The sequence below is a fragment of the Bombus pyrosoma genome, linkage group LG12 (assembly GCF_014825855.1).
Source record: "Bombus pyrosoma isolate SC7728 linkage group LG12, ASM1482585v1, whole genome shotgun sequence".
NCBI classification, from domain to species: domain Eukaryota; kingdom Metazoa; phylum Arthropoda; class Insecta; order Hymenoptera; family Apidae; genus Bombus; species Bombus pyrosoma.
This window is the reverse complement of record NC_057781.1, coordinates 957,684-982,260: the sequence shown is the minus strand read 5'-3', so window position 1 is coordinate 982,260 and position 24,577 is coordinate 957,684. Positions and strand designations below refer to the sequence as shown.

General features: G+C 39.4%; 2 protein-coding genes across 25 annotated transcripts in view; one reads left to right on the top strand and one right to left on the bottom strand.

Annotated features, from left to right (window-relative positions):
• The window catches only part of LOC122573521 (disks large 1 tumor suppressor protein), a 533,282-nt gene that overhangs the window by 457,410 nt on the left and 51,295 nt on the right, over window positions 1-24,577 (top strand). The window lies entirely within an intron of this gene.
• The window catches only part of LOC122573527, a 40,191-nt gene continuing 19,078 nt past the window's right edge, over window positions 3,465-24,577 (bottom strand). Inside the window, exons 1-3 of one of the 2 annotated variants that reach the window (XM_043740008.1) lie at window positions 9,073-9,516; window positions 8,698-8,841; window positions 3,465-5,494 (exon numbers count right to left, since the gene is read on the bottom strand). In XM_043740008.1, the coding sequence (XP_043595943.1) occupies window positions 4,685-5,494; window positions 8,698-8,718 (831 nt within the window). In that variant the 5' untranslated portion in view covers window positions 8,719-8,841; window positions 9,073-9,516 and the 3' untranslated portion in view covers window positions 3,465-4,684. Of the gene's footprint in view, window positions 5,495-8,697; window positions 9,517-24,577 lie in introns of those variants that run through there. The other variant, XM_043740007.1, reaches the window with a different exon arrangement.

Sequence of the window (24,577 nt, the reverse complement as noted above, 5' to 3'; positions counted from 1 at the left end):
AGCGGAAGGGGTGTACAGGCTGTAGAGTGCGGGGGTTGTATTGTACTCGTCGATCGAAATTATCCAACGTCGAGTGAGTCATCGATCTCAGTCTACACTTAGATGTGACCTAGAGTATTTCCTGGATATATACAGTCTGGCATATCGATACCTGGAAATCAAGATTTATCGTCGGCCTCCTGGAAGGCGCCACGAGTTTTCCAGCACGTTTCACCGGCTCGCCGATCTCACGACAGAAACATATTGATCCTGAGCAGGGACAGAGAGCGTGGCGTGGAGTTGAAGAGAGGGAATACCGTTGCCTGACATGTATGGGCTATCGGAGCTGCCGCTCGAGCTCAAACCGCTCGTAAACAAGTTTGTTGTATCCTATCGAGGATTTTCACGGTCCATGTCGTGTAAATAATCCTCTAACCGTGTTAAGAAGTGGGTCGTGGGTGGCACGACCGACTGATTTTCTCTTCCGATGCGCTCTTGTAGAATCGAAAAATTGAACCCGTTGATGCAGCAGATTGAATTATCCCATTGTATTCCCATCATATGAATGAATTAAAGGGGGGATGGCGAAAGAGTTGGATATTAAGGATATTAAAAAGAAATTATCGTCGATAAAAACTTCATTCTTGAATGTGTCTCGTCATCCTTTGTATGATTACTGATTGGTAAAGATCGATTAGAGAATCCGATGGCCGCGCTATATCAGAGTGCTCGAAATATGCATTGACCGATCGGTGATGTAAATTTATTGTCAATTAAACATAGTGAAAAAGAAAACGATAAAAAAGATACGACTAAAATTTCTGAAGACAAAGAGATGTAAAATGTCCCAGAATTGCGTGCCCCATTTCGTCATTAATGAAAGTACTTTTGGAGATATGGAAATTATTTAATAATACGATATGTTACGTGATCAAACTGCACCTTGATAATCTTCCCGATTCACGAAGAAAATTTCCTTATAATATTCCCGTTAACGTACGGCTGGCGAATAAAAGAGCAACATGAAAAGTTTGCAAAGACCTCGGTGAATTACCGCGGCCATTTTCATGGCATATCCGCGCGTAACATGCCGCGATAGCGCGGTATAAGGCAATGCGGAGTGATAGGATCAAAGTTCGCGGTTATCGCTGCGGTAAGTGCTCAGGGTGCTTCATTAACTGGGCAGAAGTTATGCCAAGATCGTGACACAAAGGACGAAAGGTGGGCGGAGAGCTTGTTGCCAGGTTGCGGCTGTTTGTGAAGCTTGCGGCCGATCGTGGTGTGGTATCAATTGCTTGAAAGTTGACACGGAATTATCTTCGATAATCTTTTTTTCTCTCTTCTTTATATTCTTAAAAATTAAAAATCAGATGACAAATTTTCAGGATTCTTTTCATGAAGTTTAATTCTTGATTTAATTCGTACAAACTTTCTGTATTCTTTAAAACCCGATTAGCTTAAGGATAAAGCAAAACGTGCGGATGCAAAGGTAAAAGTCACGTAAACTGGGGCTCGTGTAGAATTTTTTTCGTTTGTCGCTTTTTCAGGTAATTGGAATATCAAAATCCTTTGAACGTGGCGGTCTCGTTTAATATTTCTAGTTTATTTCAGGATTTAACTATTAGTAGTGTCGTTAAAGCTGCAGATTAAATACAAAAGATCTTCTGCTCCTGTTAACAGTTTTTATTTCGAACATTAATGGTTCCTAGATGGAATCGTCCTCTTTCGTCCATATATTTCCTTTTTCATTTCGTCTGTCGTAAAATAGTGCCACACACAGTGGGCTTAATTTCTTCCTCGGTTTACGGACACTGGAACACTTGACAATGGTCTTACAATTAAATCGTCAACCGAGCCGTGCACTAAACCCCGAGATTTTCTTTCTCTTCTTTCTTTCGTGCACATTCGTACGCCGGCATTCTACACTATGATTCAAAGGGAAAACGCAGAGTTCCAAACATCATAGGGAGAGGGCAGGATTTCGAGATCATTTTTCGCTGAAGAAAGACATTCATAGGGCTCTATATTATAAATGGAGTTTCTTTCGACGTGGATTGTGAACATAGGACGAGTATTAATCAAAAGTAGGAAGATCGAGTAGAAAAAATAGGGTAAAGATTTTTTTAATCTATCGACAGTGTCGCCATAAGCGTAATTTAGAATACTACTTTGGAAAAGGTAGATAGAATTCCCAATTGTTGGTAGTATTTCATACGAAGATCACAGGAGAAAAACGTGATAAGTACATCTTGTTAATTTTCCGATGTTAATAGGATAAAATTTAAGATAGAAAGAACCTGTCAGGTCTGAAGATGTAATATCGTGATATATTATAATTTCTTATATTTTTTATTTTATTATAATATTTTGCAAATTTTAAAGAGGAAAGAGCACATGTTTTGCTCTAGAATCACATACTGAGAAAAATTTGATAATATGAAGTTGATAGACAACGTACTGAATCATAAAACAGTTTCCCCGCAAAAATGTGAAACGTGACTTATCGTGTTTTCCCTTTGCAGTCTTAATATGTGAAAACATCCAAATGTTCTACTACCGAAAAAGAAAAAGGTTAAAAAAACTAACACGTTGCGTTTCTCACGGTTTGTGTCAGTAAATGAACGAAAGAAGTATGGCAAGTTTTCGACGAACTTACGAACGTTCCCTGTCTAAAAAAGATCGACGTCCTCGCTTTAATTCCCGTCAGCAGTTAGAAAGGTCGCGACGGCAGCAATCTGCAGATATTGATTTATAGCAAGAAACAAAAGGATCCAGACTGTCAATAGCGCAGAAGGCGGGAGCAGACACCACCTGCGGCCCTTTTGATATCCGCGAAATGAGAACTTTGCCACGGACAGGTCTCTTTCACCTATTCCGTTGCTCTTGACGCCATTTCTTGCCCATAAACACGTCTGTTAAACGTTATTCTGATTCTGTCACGCGAAAACAGAGAAAATTTGAATTTGTTCGAAACATCCTCTTGTTTTGATATAATTTGAAAAGTAGATCCGTTCGTGACATCAAAGGATGCAGTTGTTTTTTTTCTTTAACCTCTCAGCAGCGCATAATGTATTACGCGTAATGAGCTACAAAAATTTCACATCTGACGCTTGATACATTTCTATTCTCTTGGTCTCTCATTTTGTATCGTTCATATTTTCCAGTCCCATCCTTTAAACAAATCTGTACTGTAAATGAATTTTCACCCGATCTTTGCTTGCTCAACATTTGAATTTCTGCGATACCTGTGTCTCGTTTGCTTGCTTTCTGCTTTTCACCTTTTCCTCTCAGATTTCAATTAAAATTCTTTTGATTTGTGCTTAATAACTGTACAGAATCAACTTGTAGCTTTGCGGGTGTTTTTAATATACTTGGAATTATCTCACAATTTATTTCTTCCTTGGCCAGCGTCCAACGTAGATTTCTCGATCTATTTTCTTTTATTAACAATCCACGTGGCTATACGTGTATCATCGATTCGTGTCGTGTCCTAACGTCCTAACGTTGTTGTTGTTGACTTTAAAGTGACATTTGTATAACGATTCGTACCGCATACATATCAACAACAGCTGTCATTCTATCACCAAGGGAATAAAATTGAAGTGGATAGGTCGTGATAGGTGTTGAAGAATTACTTGAGTATAATTAACAGTATATTTATTAATAATACTCTCGATGTACACTTTACGTAGAGCTCGCAATTACACTTGGCGGTTCGCACTTCGGGTTATAACTCAACTTTTAGACGATGTGTTACGATAGCTGTTGAGCAGAGTGCGCGGTACAAGTTAGGATGATGATTGCTCAAGATGCGTCGAGGAACTCTAGTCAACTACCAACTGCCTTTCCGTCACGATGGTGCTACAGAGGAAAACTATGATGGGATTAGGATACGAGATCACCGGATTCGTCGAGGAAAGCCGAGGAAAGAAATGGACGTCGCTGTTAATTGGTTAATCTCTAGGTTGGTGATTGGGGAAGAATGTTAATCGCCCTCGAGAGAAAATTGCTAGCGGGAAGCATCGTACGTGAGAAAAATTAGATTTCCCATATCTTTCCGTAGTAGGTAACAAATTTAGGAATGCTAAGACTAAAACTGTTTGTTCATTTGAAGGACCTTAGCTACAAAAATCCTAAGATTTATAGCAGGTCCTTAGGCTAGTTAGTTGAAAGTATGCTATGAAAATATTTCGACATCTGGCAATCATCTTGTCCGAAAGATGGGGTCTCTGTGTAGCAAACCACGGGACAGAAACAGTTGGAAGGTTTGCTGTCGAATGCCGCTACAGTACCCCCTTACCAGTAATAACGTTTTTTTTCTTCGAGCAGGTAGATCTACGCGCTAGCTTATCTACGACCTGCCTGAAAACGATCAGGAAAATGAACTTTCTTGCCCGCGCGCGTGGTGTAATAGCTTCTTGAGTCACCTTCGTTTTGCTGTGCCCGCTCAGCGTTTTGAGTAGTTAGGGTTTTGAGCGGTATGAACACGTCGTGGGTTCCTATGCTATTTTCGCGCTGCTGATGTTCGATATCGTCGGGTACAACGAAAGCGGGTTTTAGTCAGTCTATGGATACATTTATATGCTTGTTGCTTACTTCTACAGTATAATTTTTCTCGCCTCATTGTATCACCTTATATGGCCCGTCATAGGGTGGTTGTACAGGGCCAACGTGATTGAATCTATGAGGCGTTTACTTCTTGTGGCTAAGGGAAGTCCACGCCGATGATAGGCGTGTTAACATCCGCTATTATAAAACGCCATTTCAGTGCTCGACGCAATGCTAGGTCGAGGGACACTAGGATGGTGTCGTAGGTCGCGATGCGTGACCCGTTGGACGCGAACAGCTCGTACGTATCTTTGTTCGCGGATCCGCGTAGTTTGTTACGTGGGTATACGCATATATCGGCGCTGGTGTCCACGAGGAAGGAGATTTTCGACTTCCTGTCTGTGACAAAGATGCGGCGGGATACTAGACTGTCGTCGCATGCCGTGTTTGCGGACGGCTGGTTCCAGCTGCATGGGGAACGACATTTCTTCGCGCGTTCTTTGAACGTCGCGTGGTAGTAACAGAACCCGAGCTGCTGTAGTCTATCTCTCGAAGTCGATCTACGAGGGTTCCGGCTTCGTCGTCGTGAAGGGCGGGCACTGCCAAAGCTCAGCGTCTGCAGTTGGATCATTTGTTCGTTCAACGCGTTGTAGCAGGCGACCAATGGTTCGCTTGCTCCAGCGTTTTGTACAGGTGGTTCGGTTACCGTTACTATTCGGAATGCGTGCTGACGAATCTCTAAATATGCTTCCTCTATTTGGTCGGGTGTCCGTGGTCGGCTTTTCTGCATTGGTGTCGTCGACAGCGGCCAGGACGTGCTTGATGTGAGCTGGTACAGCTCGATTTCATTACACCTATCTTCATTCCCTTTTAATTTGTAAGAATGGCACAGAGCAGCCGGATGGCTAGTGAACAAGTACCAGTTGGAAGACCACTGATGAAGAGGCGCCAGTAACCGAAGATTGGGCTGATGACGAGAAAACGGTGATATCAACCGGGCTACCAAAACCATGTAAGCTTAACGATCAACAACGACGATGCGCTAAGGCTTGGCGTGATAAACGCAACCCAAAAGCGCAAATAGCGCAAACGGCACCAAAAGAGAGCCGTGATCCTGCAGAGATAACACCAGGAGCCGTCAAAGTTACAAAAGATAAGATAACGAACGAACCACTATGGCAGGATGAACTGTATTCCGGAACACATCCGGTTAGGCGTATCTACAGCGAAAATGTAGATTTCTTGACTTTTCCTCTTTTGTGCGAAAGGGTGTATTCCCACCTGGAATCTGAGAATCCTCGTAGAGAGGTGCCCTTTGCTGTCTTTCAACACGTGATGACTATCATGTTGAATGCCGTGATTATCGATCATGTACAAATTGTCAATGCTGAAGATAGGTACAGCAATGAAGCTAGCCCACTCAACCTAATCCCCGATACCACATATACGCTTGCTCCCATCATGGAGTACTTTCAGTCAATATCAAATACGACAACGCCGCAAGATGATTTGGTTAAGATCAATATCCCTGAGATCGCGGTTCCAAATGGACGAATTTCGGCTGTAGGAGACATACCGGAACAACCCGCCGAAGGTTTCGGACTCTGTACCGTCACCAGTCATAACATTTACGAGTGTTATGTTTCGCCACTAGTAACATCCCAGCTAGTGATGGAAACTCTTGACCAGAATGAGATGAATGGTTTTGGCGCTTTGGATCCATTGCCCGATGGAATATATCCGGTGAACGCTGTTGCTAATTCGAATTTACTTGGGTGCCGCCCAAACGTCGAAAGGCTGAACGCTGAGAGCAAACAGTGTCTTCAAGATATTGTATTTTCAAATGGTGACAATATGCACTCACGAATCAGATGGAGTGATAAACTTGCTGCCAGAGTTTCCAATACTCTCCAGTCTATGCAGAACAAGTATAAGATGGTCGTTGGAAAACTAGTACATGCGATGAATACTATCCTGGGATGGACGAAAGTTAATGTCGTTGATAGAGACGGTAATGCTGTCAATACGTCGAGATTAGCGATGACAATGGGGACAATTCATTCCTCAGTAGCTATGGGTAGTGCGCAATGTAATATTATTGGAACCTTTGCTTTGAGATCAGAACGGACCCCACAAGTGCGAGGATTGTATTACACGACCGAGGCTGGAGCTGCACTTGCTGGATGGCCAGCGACTATAAACGCAAACTTTTCGATGCAGCTGCCTTTTACGGCAACGATTGGCAGAGATTTTCCGACGTTGAGGGACTCACGTCACGTAAGTGAGACGCCCGATGTTGAGCGCGCAACGCTGATCACTACGTGGCTTAAGAGAAACTTTCTAATCGGAAAGAGTTAAACTGTCTCATTATCCCATCTGCTGATGTTCTCTTGATTCTGCCGTGCGCTTTATATTCCCTGTGATCACATAGGATGCTTATGGAATACTATAGAATCGTCAGCAGTAAAAAGATATATGTACGTGGCCTTTATTTCTGTCTAAGTAACTATTTCAAAAAAACTCTACATCTTTATTTATGTATATCCGTGATCTAGAGATTGCTATTACGCAGAAATATTCTAAATAAGGAGCGGTGCATATTATTCTATCCTTGAGTATACATTATGTTTTGGGTTGCAAGGTTTAGGAACAAAGGAACTAATAAACAGATTTCTATTTATGTTCCCTGTAGTCTCTAGCCAAAGCTATAAGGTTAACTTTTTTGGTAATGTCCTTTTGCTATAAATATATGAACGTGCTCCCTATCATTCTATTGTCTAGTAACACTAAGAGAGTAAGGATCTGAATTAGCATAAACTTATACATTATACTTATACTTATACCTCCAATTATTTCAATATACTTTTCTATTACAAACTCATTTACTCGTTCTTCAATCAGTCAACCTCAACCTCAACAATTTCGAACCGAGAGACTTTATGAGTTCACAATTACGTGCAGAACCTAGGAAACGGTGCGAGCTATGAGTTATAAACAAGATATTCGCTTAGTTTCAATTTTTACTGCGTCCCGCTTTCCAACACACATTACGACAAGTTAGTTGTGAATTATCTTGGTCGCCGTACTGTGAATCTTCAGGATCTTAGCAACAAAGTCCGTTTTATGGGTTTTAAGTTACGTGAGCGGAGTACGGCTAACTGAGGCTAGAAAACTTCCAGGATTTTACGACGGTTCTTCTTAAATCGATAATACCGCAGTACCGATTCAATATTAATAATATATTAGCATTAGAAAAATTAGTTGGATTATCCTAACCCTTTAGTGAGTCATTTTCTTTTTGCATTTTTTTAGAATAATAATAAATTATTCTTTAGCGATTAATTTTTAACTAAATTTCTGTTAACTGACGAGAGAAAAAATTGTGGTCGAGCATTCTTTCTAATTCTGATGGTGAAATAAGATCTAGTAAGCAGATTGTGCAACATGCATGAACTTTATGTTATATATTTTATGTTACATTTTTAAGATAATGATCTCTACGCCTTAAAACTAATATTTTTGGATTGCACTCATCAAAAACTACCATATATTATAAAAACAAATTCACAAATTCCATGTACCTTGAAACGATATTCAAGCCAAGGCTAGATTTCATTATATGCAAGGTGATGAATTACCATGAGGAGCGTGCCATTCATTAGAGTGTCAATGAAGGAATGTAACGACACTAGTGGTTTTGTGCGGATACCGCAAGAAATTTAGAAAAAAGATTTTGGTCAACTCGTCGAACTTCCTCTCCGATTTCGATGATTTTGAAATATGTATGTTGCAAAACCGAGCATTTTGAACAACTTTTTCCTGTACATATAATCAGCGGTTGGCATTAGTTTCCGAGCTATACCCAAAAATATCTCGCCGCACGGCCTTAGATTTCAAGTTAGCTTGAAAGGTTTTCGATAATTTCACTAAAATTTTTTCTTTCAATTTCCTGCGGTTTCCATACAAAACCATACTAATCTCGTTGCATTTTTTTTTTACTAATGATCGATCAAAAGGACCTGCTGATGAAGACCAATCAATAATGAAATCTAACCAACTTTAATATCTTATTAGATCGTTGGAAATGAAAAGAAGAATATAGGAAAAATTACTGCGATCAAACGAAGATAGTCAAAAAAATACATTAGACCATAAAAAGGTAATACATACTATCCACCTTTCTAAGCCCATCAATTTTCCATTAGAATATCCGTCATCATTGCGTCCCCTATATGTGTCCAACAAGCCGAAAACGACGAGATAACCGTTTCCTCTTTTGCACCTCCAACCCCGATACTACGTAGTCTAGCGAACCTGAAATTACATTAGATAAGTTTCTTGCAGTTGGGAGGAACGCGCCGTGAAGCATCGTGGTCCAGCGGCAGGAGAGGGAGAGAGAGAGAGAGAGAGAGGGAGAGAGAGAGAGAGGGAGAGAGAGAGAGGGTGAGAGAGAGAGAGAGGGTGAAAAGATCCATTTGGCGACTATGATTCGCGCAAAGTTAGCGAAATCTCATTGCTGCCAATCCTAGCCGAAGGCTGACTCACGAGGCTGGCCGACGATTTGCCAGACCATGGACAGACACTCCTTGTTCGTTCGTTATACAAGTTTATCCGCGTAGAAGTTCGCCTGTTCCTCTTGAGAGTAGCAGAAGCTCTGGAAAAGCTGAAACCGACAATTCGGTGGATATCTAGAGCTGCCGTCTGTCTGTTAGACTTCATTAGCGCCAAGATCTCGTTCGTAAATTGCTGTTAATCGAACGCGTGATATATGTACAAATTCGCTACTGGAGAGCTCGTGACAAGTGTTACGGTTTTGTGTTTTCTTTGTTCTTCGATATTGCTAAATAGTCGTTTTATAAGAACGTCTCTTTTGAGTCGTCATCTGCGTTCAACGAATCAGATCGTCGTTTGACAACATCGATCGTTTTGATGTACGTTTATTGGCGTTTGCTTGAAATTATATAATATTGTACTTTATATGATAGTGCTAGTTTGCTATAATTTAATGAAAAATATATCAGATAGAATTATTTAACCGTGAAATATTATAGCGAGGATCTATATATATTCTCCACTTATTTTTCTTTTAACTACACTCTAACTTGTAACAGATTGTATGTAGCTCCTTGTTTTCCCATTTGGATAGAGGGAAATAGGGAAATTGTTTATTATACTATTTTAATATTTTTGATATAGATGTTGTCAAAACTGTTTGTCTATTGTTACGTATTTTTATGGTTTGTGTATATAATTTCCAATACGCTATATAGATTATATTGCAGAATTATTGTACCAAAGAATATGTTATTCTTTTCGTATAAATCACCCTAGTTGCAACCTTTTTTCATTCACATTTAATTATATCCATCCAAAGAAAAGCAGATAGACGTTGTATCCTTAAATGCCTCGTTGGCTGGTGACGGCGTTCACCCCATTAACAACGGTCGTAGTGGACGAACACTTAACGCATAACAAAATTAACCCTCGTCAGGAGCAAGGAGATTCTGATTTGGCTGAAGCATAATTGTGCACCGACAGCTTGCTTAGCGAACTGGAAGAAGGTCTTGTCGGGAAATAACCCTTTCGTCGAACCAACGAAACTTTGTTACGCGACGCGACGCAAGAAAACTCGAAGCGTAACTCGTGCAACTTCACTACAGTGCTTTTTACACGAACAGTATAATTACGTTCTTTAGGAGAGCCTGTAGATGAAGTAATTTTTCCAACTTGTAGGTAATTATCTTTCTGAAATTGAGAAATGATTCGTTTCTGCTCACAATATCTTTCTCCATTATTCTATTTGATACTTTGCGAATAAATGATATTATTCGAAAATTCATTTAATCGCGTTACAGAAGCATATCGTCTATCATGGAGTGTCTTCTGCGGCCAACTATAGCTACACCAAGGACCGTTCTGTCCATGAGAAAATTACCACGTGTCTGTGGTTCTGTTATTTACAACCCGATAGAAAATAAATAACATGATGCGTAGAAGCTAGATGGCATCCTAGCGAGTATCTAAGCTGCACGTCGTTAACGTTTTCGTGGCGGAGACTGGAGGAAGACAAAAGACCATTATTATCGTCGATCGTGTCGGAGATGATGGCGGACATGCGCGTACAATTCGCGGATACAATGGGAACCACGGTTACGCAACGAACGGTTACGCGATTAATGCGCGGCATTGTGGCGAACTGTGTCATGAAATGCGTACACAGTCGATGTATCTAGCGCGCAGATGATTCCTTTAAATGCACCTTCCTGCATAATAAGATTCGCCTTGTGTTCGGATGTGACCTTCCGCCTGGCTCTAATTTTAATTCATCGCCCCGTGCCTCTCCGAATACAATTGTGGATCTTGAATATAATAAAACTGGTGAATACTGAACAGCTTTTGTAATAAGGGAGCATTTCAATTGCTTGAATTGCGTTGAAAAAATGTTTCCGCAAAGTTTTATTATTTTCAAGAAATTAAGTAGGAATATTAATTTAAACGAGAGTTATTAGTAGAGTAGATTTAATTTGAATTATTAATTGATTCGGTGCCAAATGAAAATCTTGGATTCGAATCTCGATTATTTCTCCTTGAAAAAGACTGCGTTACTTGCATTTTTGATTACCAATTTCGCATTCGATTGTCTCCGATAAAAATACTGAAGCGATATATATATATATAAAAATAGTAGCTTATCCATTAGTTCCTTCCTTTATTATAAACGATGAATAATTGAAGTTTATAAATTGCTAATTAAAATCAAAGTGTCTAGCAAGTCCGCACGCTGAGAACAGTGACTCATACTATCCGTTGATTCACTCTTTCCGTTGATCGAGTATCTCTCGTACTAACTCATTTGTCACAAAAATCAATACTCTTGTCAGTTCTTTATCATCGGGTTTTCCTACATTATAATTGATCTTGGGTTAAGCTCGATTTCGTATCGGCATACTTTCATAATTGAAGAGTTTTATGGCAAAATGCATTTTTTTAAAAGGCGAAATAGGTATAGAAGCCGGCACACAGCATTAACAGACAGTTAGAGAATTTTGTTATAAATTTTCAAACCTTTAGACACACATGTGATAATATTTTAATGTTTGCAAGCATACAGATTTCTCTGTCAAAATTTTCCCAGTGTAGGAATACGTGAAGCCTCGTGCGTTTGGAATAGCCATTCGCTCTCCAATCTATTCATCTACAAAGAGAAAACCACAGTTTTGCGTCAACGACAAATAAAACGCATATTCTGTGTAGAATTGTCGACACAGTCGAACATTCAAGAGAGATAAACAAATTTTGCAACGCGTTAGTTCTAAATTTATCAGTAAACCTATAATAGGACAATCTGAAACGTAAATATCGAAATGGAAAATTTTGCCATTTACACTATATACCACTTTTCCTCTGGATTCTCAATTCTATTCACTGGAAGTAACCGTGTCGTTTGTGAAGAAATCGCGAGTGCAGCGAATGCTGAGAAAAACCGAGGCGTTCGCCTTTGAATGAATCGCAAGACGCGTCGTGTTTGCACATGCACGCGTTCACATAAAAAGAAAAGGAGTAATAAAGAGGGAAGGGAGGGGATACACGCATGGCATGACGGTGGAAGGGAAATGGCGTGGTTGACTACGTGTCTTCGTTACGTGATTCAAAGGACGCGTTGGAATGCTTATCATTTGGCGTACGCTAGGCCTGGCCAGGCCACTTGTATTTCGTATTTGACCGCCGTCGCGGTTCTCGACTTCCTGTTATTCTTCCACAGTATCGATATACACAGAAATATAAGCAAGTACGCCGCCGATGCAATCGTTATACCGTTATTATAACGGAAAGACAGTAGAAAGTTTTCGATCCTGATTCAGTTCAGGCTACCTTCATACCTTCGTACCTTCGTATTTGCTACTATGTAATAGCTTTATGATTTCTGTTTTCCGAAGGTGATCGCGCGATTGGTGAAATATACGTATAATCGATGTTTCCTTAATTCATGGTATTGTAACAATTATTTAATTGATTAATTTAAAAAGAAGTAAGTAGGGCTTCAGGTAGATTCTCATTCATTAAATATGGTATGAAATAATTGGAAATATATTTAGTGATAAAATAGAAACGATACGATAATAATTTTAGTCTACGAGGATGCTCTCACTCATTAATCAAATTACTGATAGATATAACACAACATACATTCTGTAACCAAATTTCTACATGGCACCATATATGCCAAGATTTTACGTACATTCTCCGAATTGCTCCTTACTCACTACTATATCATGAACATTTGCCCGGTATTCTCTTGAAACAGTTTACGTCATTCATTCAGACAATATATTAAAAATTACATTCGTTTTCTTAAGATTTAAAAAATGTTACATGTAACGAAACGCGCACTTTATGACATACTCGAGCAATTCGATCGTTATGTAAAGAATAATCGATTTATTTGTAATCCATAGATAACCATGAAATACCGAATTAATCTGTGGAATAAAGAAGAACTATCCGCCCTTACCAAACCGTGAATCCTTTTCACTATACCACTGTACCGTCTGAATGGAGCTCTTTTTCTCCGATTCCGCGACCTAACGACATTAACCCAGATTGCGTGATGAAGGAGACGGACCTCGACTGGATTTCCTGCAAAATGAGAAACGCGGCATCTTGTGGAAAGGGAAGAAAACGGAGAAAGAAAAAGAAGGGCACGTCGATTCGAAGGGAGAGAAGAGACCCGATTGTGGTGGTGCATTGCACGCGAATTGCATTCGTAATCGCCCCGCGAGGCCTCTCCCTCCCCGCTTTCAGATTTCTGTCTCGGTTAAGAGCTACGTTCGGACTTGTGTGTGAGTCAGAAAACGACTCAGACGAGGTGGAATGGAGGAGCGGTCTCTTGGTTCGCTTGAAACGCGCGCGACTCGATATTATTCGCGATTCGTTTTCGTGTTACGTGTCGTCGAATCGTCCACAACCCCTTTCGAACCCCTTTCATCGTTCTCTCCCTTGCTTCCCCTCCGTTCGATCGAACGTGCCCCTTTTTGGTTCGATTTTGATCGCGAATTGTGTCTTGCAGGCGTATTGTGTTCGGTCGTGCGGGAAATTTGACACGAGTGTATTCGTCGATAAGACGAACGAAGAGAACGGTTCACCATTCGTGCGGGGAAATATTTGTATTACGAGAATTTCATCACTGTTGTCATGACATGTCTTCCGTGATAAACGAGTTTGTTATAAGGCAGTTTACCGCAGTGTGAATTTATTTGTAGCGCGAGTTCCGTGTTAAGTCTGATTGATCGATTAGAAAATTTATCGATTGGGACAGTGTGTACAATGTGGATGCGGAGTCGAGTTTGGGTTTTATCGTGAGTGTGCATTTGCGGTGTATACGTAAGCAAATTTGTTAACCCCATCTCATCAATCTTTGATCTTGCTTTACGATGTGCATCCTATGACGAACATTGCCCTGTATAAAGATTCGCTGTACAATGCAGTTGTATATCTGCCTTGGACATATACTTGGATGAAGCTCTACGCTTTTCGATGCTGGAATCAGAACGAATCTAGGAAGAAATACTCGCCCATTTTTTTTTCTTTAACACTCTATTCTAACGTATAAAAAACAGCGTTACGATATAATAAATTGTCTAAATTACAAAGACGAAGTAAGAATACATAGTCATATCTCGAAAAGTTAACATTAATTTTGACAAAAATTGCAAAAGTGAATTCCGAAGTGTCATTTCGATCGCCTTATAGTAGTAATTCTAGTGTTAAATAGTTTTTCCTCTAACAAAATGTCAAATCTCGAAATTTCATCGACAAAATCATCAAACCTTCCGAAACGTTTAATTTTGGATCTTCATGAAAGCATCTTGTGACATCATCGAATTATAATTGCAACGTTGTGGAGAATTGTTTGTCCCCAGTACTTTAATGTCCATAATCTTCAAAACCACCCGAGAATATTGATGACAAAATTGTATCGAAGAGAAGGCACGTGCGGAGTCGTGGACAGAGGGAACGCACGTGTACACCTGCATCGACGGTGTCAATATTTGCGGAGGGCAAGCGGAAGTTGCCGGCGATACGGCATTGCATTCGTTGCACGCGAGATGCACTATTGAAGAGGCAACGAGACTTTGTGTGTACCGATCCCTCGACGAAGTCAGCATTCTCTCGATACCGAGAAAGAAGTCGCGTTTTCCGCGCTAAATGACGTAGAGTGCAGACATATCTGACAAATAATGACGAGTGAGTGAGGAATTAGGAAGATAAGATTGATGATACACGCTGAACCTTTTACAGACTTGTGTTTTGATTATGTTTCAACTTACAAAAAAGTATATCCAGTAATTGCTTTATGAGTCATGTGCTCTGGAAGATTTTTTAGACGGCTCTAGTTTTTCAAAAGAAGCGCGTTGATTCTTCGAAATATAACTTTCATTACGAAATTATTTTGCAATCTCAGCTGCGCGGAAGTTATTTAATAAACCGCTGTCGTTCGTTTCGTGTGTGACATGTAAGCAATGAAACACGGGAGGCAAAGTGGAAGTGGCAATTTTGAAATTTACGAAAGTTCCAACAGCTGCGCGAACGAAATGAGTGTCGATACAGAGATTTGAATTTTAACGGGTATTAAACTCCGCGATACAACTAATTCGTTCGATCGGCGATGTGAGTTTCGTTTCACAAAGTTGTTTGGAAAGCTAGTCATCGGGATTACGTGTTTTGCGATTAACTTTATCGAGAAATCATCCCGCCCGCCGTATTTCAAGCAATTGGATTTACCTTGTGGGAGTTCCTGCCAGTTTCAAGTTGGTAAGAGTTGAAATAACATTGCCATTAAATACGTGACATCGACAATTAATTCGAGAAATTAACTTGTCTTATTAGTCACATTGCATTCCATTTAATTACATCAACTTAATTATCTCAACTGATGTTGTGAAAGAAGCGAAACTTCCGTGACGTTCGAATTAGCATTTTTAGAAATGCATGTACTTGTTATTTTGGTAGGTGTTGTACAAGTGAATCCTTGTTTACGACTGCGTGCATTCGCATTCTTAAAAAAGAAAGATGAGCGCAATTAACGAGGAGTCAAGAGTCAATTAGCGAAACAGGCGATAGCCTTGCGAAGTACGATCTACGTTACGTCACAGCTTCTGTATCACGCTTGTGAAATCACTTGGTCATTTCCTCTCAAGATCCTTTGTTTATATACTTATGTACTTTTTCGAATGAAGAGCGAAAGGCATATCTACAACTCGATTGATGTTGATAGTAACAGTGCACGATCAGTGACTTACTGGTTTGTACAAACGATTAAGAGTAACGTGCTCGTTCATATACCTTATGGTTCATTTATATTAGGGATTAGAGATTAGCACTTACATAGCACAAGAGAGACTCGAACAAGCCGTCAAATATAGTACTGTGAATTTCACATCTTGAATCTTATAATACATAACGAAATTATTGCAATTTATTATTTACGAAAAGTCGAAGGAACTTACATATTTTTTAATGACAAAGAAATAATTACATATTTTCTAAGTCGTTCGTTCTTAATCTCCATTTTACTATACCGTGAAAATCTTAAGATTTTAGGATTAAAATGCGAGTTGCAAGGCACTTCTAATCCTACATCTGATAGACATAAAACATTCGTTATATATTTCTCTATCGTCCAAACGTTTACAATTATTATTCCAAATCTTTCAACCTCTGTGTGACGCATACGTATTTCACATTATCCAAGCATCGAATATCATGGGAGACGCATCTTGTAATGAGTACATTAAATGTCAAACAAGCGTGGCGTATGAGGCCGTGGAACGTCGTAAATAATTCGCGATAAATGATAAACGCGCAATGCGCAGGGTTTTGTCAGTCACGCTAGTCACGAAATGCTTTACAACATCGCTGGTTTCACACGCGCGAGTTTCATCGTTCCATACCGACGATATTCCGGTCCGGACGTGAAAATCGTTCGCGTCGCGTCGCGTCGCGTCGCGATAAATAACCAACGGTGATGACGGCGAATCAGAGCCGTATTTAATTTGCCGCGAAACAAGGCAACCGATATACGAATCAGACAGTTCGTTTGGCAGGACGCACGGGGTCGACGGGTTTTACGCCGGGATAAAAGCGCTTGACAGCCGGGAAAAATACGTGTGGTTTGGGTTAGACGATGCGAGTCGTTCGCGTGTTTCGAGTGGCTGCGTGCGACACGCACGTTCGACATCGTGATTTACATTGTTGGCCACTAGCCAACATTGTTGAGCCTCGTATACACCGAGGCTCGCGTTCCTGCTGCTTCTCGTCTTTTCTTCGGGCGCATAGCATCGCGTGCGATGTTTCCCTTTCACAGTATCGAGGATAACGCCCAGAAACCACGGTTTCCCTGTCATCATTTGCAAATATATTGATGCTTGAAAAATCTATTTACACAATACTTTTCCTCTATGTTACCTTTTATAAGTTACGAGATTGTAGTTGGCATAAGCGTGAATGAATATTCTAATTGTGAAATGAAGTCGATGCTAGTTGATTATAAGGCAAGTTAAGTTTACTATGTTTTGAAGATTTCATATTACCATATTTTAATGTTCCAAATCAACAAATGCCAAGCGTCTTATGGATGTGAGCGCACATTATGTTATTGGCAAGAATTACTTGCAAAGATTAATTGTGTTGAGGTCGTGCTTTTAAAGATTCTCCCATAGATCATTGTCTATCTGAGAGATACAGAAACTATAATCCTCGACGCAGTATCAACTTTTGCTTGGAAACTACACGAATATATGAAAAATGTTCAATTTTGTTGTTCTATATTAAAATAGATATCCTCGGATTTAATGAAATGAATTTAATGAAATTATAAATGATTGATGAAATAGATGTGAATTTATGATACTATGACTGAAAGAGGGGAAAAGGGAAGGATAGGAAAGCGTATCGAATTTAAAATCCACTAGTGTATTCAGCAATAAGATTACCTAACACATCTCGTATCTTAAAAAACGTATCTGAGATAATAGAAACCAGGCAAGAGAATAATGGTCAGGTGTTCGTAAGACAGAATAGTTAAGCGAACACCTTCAAGAATTGTGTATTCCATGAACATCCCTCTCGTGTATAGAGAAAGCGGGGGTGTCAAAAATTTATTATCTAAGGTTTAACATAGATAAACGTTGTTCTCTTTATAATAAAAATCAATGTAATTCTTCTTTAATAATCCAATTTATACAAGTTGAGTTTTATTAAAGCAGTACTTGAAATTCAAAGTTTTGCGTTCGAGACACGCGTAATTAATGCATAATTCATGCAGTTTCATTACCGAACACGTCAGCATAAAAAATCTGACGTGTCAAAAATCGAAAGAGTGAAACGCGGCTCGCAAATTAATTTTTGTGGATGGAACTCTCGGGAGTTCTAATACATCGTTCACGGGTGTAGGCGCCAAGAGGAGACAGGAACCGATAAGAAAGTTCCACGTCTTTGATACGAGAAAAGTTGGCCCGTCGCGCGAGAATACCAGGACCATTAACCATCGCACCCTCGTGCTCCAACATTTCTCACTATCGCGGTTTCTTGTATCCTTCCTTTATACGACCGCCGATGGCGCACGGTGATGAGAAATATTGAAAAGTAACGGCCATTTCGCGACGAAAGTTCCTGCTAACACTTCTCTGAATTTACCGCGCAAAAAAGTCTTCCGCCTTCTAACATGTTCTAAAAATTTAAACGAATTCATCCATCGTGAAACTCAAAGTTTCTGTTTGAGGATATACTCGACCACTTTGAGAGCTTTATCACGAAGTACGATAAATTGGAGAAGCGATATTGTACGCTTGAGAAAGATTCGGAAAGATACGATCCCTATTTTAGATAATTCAAGTAACATTTAGCAATTCCAAATACATTTAGCTTCTTTTTACCCTCTTTCCCATCGCTGGAATAATCTGATTTAACGAGCGACAATCTGATCAACCATATTTTCTCTACTACCCACGATTGAAATATCAGAGAAATAAATCAATAATAATCGTACGTTTCCATCGAAAAAACTCTAGTTTCAAAATATCGATTCGATTCGACTGGTACTGACTCCCGTATAGATGTCAAGAACGAAAAATTCCTCCGCGCTGGTAGTAGCTGGCGTATAAAAAATCCAGAAAAAGAAATGGAAAAAAAGGAAGGGGCGAGCGACAGAAAAGATCGTCGAGCGTGGACGTTTCACGCAGAGAATGACAGCCAACTCATCGTACGATAACAGTCGCAACAACGTTTCGATGTTGAAAAGATGTCTCATGGGGAATGAATCGCATGGCCGATGCTCGTCTCGTTCCTGTAAATTCGCCTTTGTGTCCACAAAACTAGTCTGCAATCTCTGCGGGCGCAGCTGCCCCTGGGCTTGCGAAATATCGCGATATTTTGTCCGATAATAGTGACCACAGAGCATGAAAGCACTATTATAAATGATGAGAATGTAGTTGTGAAAAGTGTGCGACTGCTGTCATGAGAATCGTGACAAGAGGAAATCGGCTTGCTATCTTTATATTTATGCCTGTTAGCCATGATTACGGCGACAAGATTGTTGGATATTATAGTACATGTAATAAATGTATCAGTACGGTACAATAGCATATTAGTTTTCCTTAGCTACGGGTAGATTTCTACATAGTCGAACGCAAATTGATATATTTATTTACTATAAAGTGAATTCTTTCACTGCTCGCTATGCGGTTTTTAACGTAAAATACTAAATGAAGTGAAACCTTTTAGATTTTCCCAATAAATGAAACTAATGTTATCCTAATGGCTATGCATATCAGTTCTAACTATAATGACTTTAGTTTTCCATTATGGTATAGTATTTGATGAAGGAATAAGTTATAATTATTCGTCTGATTCAATACACATATGTACACAGTCTACGTTGAGAATTAAACAGTGGAGCTTGAGAAATCGACACTAATCGAAAACCGGGACCACAGCAGAGGCTGTGTTGTTGATATAAAGAGACAGTTTCTCGATGCTACTGTCAATATCGGTACACTTCCTGGGAATATGCTCGTACGAAGTGCGTTCTCAAGTGTAAAGATAGCCTGGTTGCGCGAACCGAGGGTAAACACTCTTTGCGGCGGACATCGTGCAAATTTACATAAGTCAGTTGCATTTTCTCGACGATTGAAATTTCTGGATGCAGCGTTTACTCTCGAAGTGAAGAATCACGAGAAGCAACCTTTCGCTTCACTTTGGACTCGTTGCTTAAGTTGGGAGAGCGCACTCGAGGAATGAAAAAGGAGCGAAAGTTTTTTGGAAATCGAAACTTCGCTCGCACGAGTCACGTTTAATCGGCGAAGAAGAAAAGGCAACAAGTTGAGAATCGATGGAACTACTTCGAATTTATTACTTTCTAATTGCGTCACTTTTCTACCCGATTACAGAATCCGACGAGAACAGTTCTGCGGATATCGGCCATCTTTCCCTCAAAATTAATAACTTCGAGGTAGATTTATATAACTTCTAGATAGTCTTTGGTCTTTTATTGCCCGCTACCACAGCATAGTTGCGGATTTATTTGCCTCTTTTCGACCGTGACCTTCGACGAAGCCGTAAATCGAAAGATTTTTCTCACGATCGCTCGAAACTTTCGCAAAAAGTTTGCGCTTCTTGGGCGAGGATGCGGCGCTGATGCTGCTGCATGCTCCAACTGGGTCATAGAAATCTTCCGCTTTAGGCTACGCTGTGTTTGAAAGTTTCCTTCCTGTTCGAGTTGCTTTGAAAATAACAATGACTCGATGAGACAAACTTCTGCTCCCACTAACGACCCGATATGCGGTTTTGGGATATAAAAGGGAGATTTTGTTTGTGAAGCTGTGCATCTCAACAGTTCTGTGTTTATTAATTCAGTTCGTGAATTTTAAACGTAGAGACTTTTGCTGTAAAAATTGTATTTTTTTGTCTACATGTTTCGCTAGATATTTTCTAGGGACGAAACTACAGCTATTATGCACATAAAATATTTGGAATTGAAATGCATACAAAATTTCCGTCGAATATATGCTTTACTCGTAAAATATTTGAGATTGAAATGCGTAAAAAAGAAGTCAGATAATTAACCGTGGGAAAAAATAAAAGTAAAATGCATACATATTAGACGAGTTAAATATTCATCAATATTTTTCCGATATTAATTTTGCAGTTTACGGTAGCAAATAAAATTATTCACTTATTATTCATTATTATTATTTGCTGTTGGTAAGTATCTCTGTCAAATGAATATCAATATTAGCAAAGTTTAATATTTGATTCTACTATTTGGTGATTAAAAGGTTCCGCGTCAAACGCTTTCATACATGGTGCGAATATCAAACACGAAAGAAAATAAATTAGCTTTTTCGATTTACTGGTTATGTAAACTCTCGTAGCTATAGCCCATAAAATTTATTAAGGAAGAAACTTTTATGCGTTATCGAATCGGTAATCGATAAACTTCAAAAAATATTACGCTACAATGTAACGACGCAAGGTACGAGTAGCCAATCAACAATACTCGCGTTAATTCAAAGCATGATTCGCAATAATTTCGACGGAGATTACATCGTCCGTCATAATACAATTTTCGCATGGAAATCGGACGTGCAACGTATAAAGCACGAGTATAAATCTTCGATTCGCAAGATTAAAAAAAAAGATTGGAAATTATGACAATGATAAATTCTACGTATGGTTGAAACATTGTGTTAATTTGGCGAAATGGAATGTATATTTTCTTTGTAATCCTAATTTCGTAAATGTATTTTGTTAGAAATTATACTGTCGGTTTGTTAGAGGACTGACACAAGAAAAATACATTCCTCGGCAATTTACGTTTAAAGTAGATAGTTTGAAGTAGAAAATTAATTAATTGATTAAATTTACTTATTTTAAAATTTAACTGACAGGCTTTAGATCTTGAGTTTTTGATAAAATATTCTGACATTATCCATGTCAAAATGTTATAATTTTATTCGATGATTATATGGCACTATTACTCTGAATTTATTAGATTTATCATTTTTCTAGGAAACTATTTCATTGAAAATCTTGTTATAAATACATAAATAAGTTTTATTTAAGAAAGAAAGACACAAAATTTATATGGCAATTCGAGAAGCTACGAGATCTTTTATTCGACACGTACTGTCCATTACGATATATCGGCAAGCCGTGACTCGATTCTTTTATGTCGATTGTGCAAAAACCACGATTCTGATTATGAACGACTGTATCGTTCGATATGTTCTTCCATTGTTTTAATCTCATTCCTACCTGGACAGCCGATAATCGCAATAACGAAACACCAGGACATTTTGCATCGGTAGTAGACTACAAAATATCTCGACGTGTGGTTACAATATCGACAAGAACAAAACGTATATGTCTAGCAAGGATTTTATTTCTCAGATCGGCAATTAAGAATATTTATAGAGTATTGTTTTATAATGTATTTGGCAGATTAACTACTTGCTCGTTCTTCGTAGAAAGTATCGACTTGAAAAATGTTTACTGCAATCCTATAACGCCTTTATTCCATTATAAGCAAAATTACGATTAGATTAAAGTACGTAACTTATGAATTGAGCGTTCTTATTAAGATCTACCGTATAGCTGTCGCTATTAATGTTTCCATGGAGAGAGTTTCTATCTTAAATCGTGATTTCGGTCTCGAGGTGTTACTAGGATTAGCCTAATAACACTTTGCTAAGCTTCGAGGCGACGATGTTCACGATCAAAACGACCCTGTTTCATTAAGATCCGTGTACCGCCTCAAAGATAGTGCTTGTAACAATTCTGTTAGGAAACAAAAATGTCAAAATTATAATTTTTTCAGTGGAAAAATTGTTTTTAATTACGTAATTTAAAATAATAAATAGAGCATAACAGACATACTGAAATGAAATAACACGATACTCAGAGTTTAATTTGTCATTTCCAGAATTTATTTTTTATAGTTTATATTTCATTAAGAAACTCACATCCACGGTAGTGCCATAAGAGGAGTGCCACAGTATCAACTATAACTTTACTAATTTCAAAAATATTCTAGTAACAACAGCACTCTTCTCTCGCCATAAGAACGTTTCCATCGTCGAAGATAACGGAAACCTCCGTCATCAGTATCGATTAGCTCTCCTCTCTTCGTCAAGTTTCACTCGAATCACCAAATTATCGTGATAAAAACCTACTCATTAAAAGTACAAAAAATCCCAATAGACTTAAATTCTTGATCTCGAAACGTCTCTGATATTATCAAACGATGGATTTATAGAAGATTGAAGAAAACACGTGGAACGTATTAACACGTTTACTCACGTCGAAATATATCGCCGTGAATGCAGGTAGCAACAGACAACTATTGAAACTAACAGCCGAAGATATCCTGCGTTAACGAGAACTCACGAGGTCCGTTTTATGAAGCGTAGCTAACGACACGGCGCAAGGTTTGCTGGCGTGCTAACTCGGTGCATACGTGCTCGTTTACGAGGTCCGCTGTTTTCGTGGCGTCGTTAACGGTAATAACATGGCCCTGAACGTAATGTGTAGAACGCTGGGTCCGCGCGGACACGATCGCAACCGGATTCCCGTATGACTTGACTGGAGTACGCCGAAGGATGCATCATCGTTTATGCCCGAAGATCAGCATTCCGGTGTTGGAGGGGCTAGAAATAGGTGTATAGTCGGAATTCCTCGGTCGTTACGAAAGCTGCGGCGGCAGTGTCGTCATCTGGTTCTATGGATGAAAATTTTGGATGGTTAGAGAACGTGTGTCGAGTTTACTCGAGACGAGTTAACGACCATCGAGAAATAATCCAGAGAACCGAGTCGTTGCTCGCGTGAATGTCTCGGTTTTCGACAATTCTGTAAACGCGTTTCCCGATGGCTTTCACTTCGAGATTTTCTGGTCTATGAGAAACGAGTGGATCGTCCTCGAGGCGCGGTAGATATTGGGCGGCGCGCGATGCAATTTATTTGCGGACGAATCGAGAAGGACATCGACATCGATAATGAAAGAGAGCAAGGCTGGGCTAAGTGTTGCGAACCAGTTGGAAAATTCATGCGGCAAACAAGTATGTGCATTCCTTGGATATTCCATCACGAACGTAATGTCTATATCCTGAATAATGTCGCGGATAATCTCACCTGGTAACGAACCGAAAGCCGTGCAAACAACGCGAAACTACGTTGATATTTGCCGACGGAAGTGGCCATCGTGGGTCCTGCCCACATCGGAGCTGCCCACAGCTTTCGGGAAATTACAACTGTCCTATGGCGAATCCCGTCGTGCTTGATAGGTTTCGATACATCTGACGTGATTCCTATTCTTGCGATATCGATTTACGGTCGACGAGATGGCGGCTGTGTACCTCACGATGATCTAGTCCATTGTTTCTTATTAGGTGAGCATAAACTTGTGACATCTCTATTACTGTAATAACTAGAAGTTGTAGTACTATTCTCGTTTCAAGGATTGTTGCAATATATTTATTTTACTTTACATTTTACCTTACTTTATTTTATTTATTTAAGCAAGCATACATATATACACTTTTCTATACACATTCATACAAACTGTGTTTCCTTACATAAAAGGAAGTTATAGCACAGCAGGCTTTCCCGACTTTATTTACCGCATTTTTTGTAAGCTTCGTCCAAACAGGAAATACAACTTGCTCCATCTACGATAGATATCGTAAAGCACAGACTTAAATTTGAGCTTCTTGCGCTGTCAGGAACGTCGATACCATAGTTGGAAACGGATATGAATTTACGTTTTTTACGCTTTTTCGTGGAAACAAAACGACATTCAGTTTATCGATCGCGAGTGCGAATGTCAGAAACGTTACGATAAAAGAAGCAAAAGAAATATTTTAGTTAATTGTTTTCGAACGATAGAATGCAGGGTTTAATTAACATGCGTTTGACACATCGTCCATAGTGATACAGTGAAGGTACCAGAGATTTGTTGGATGAGGATAGTCAATTGTTTAATTAACCGTATTCACGC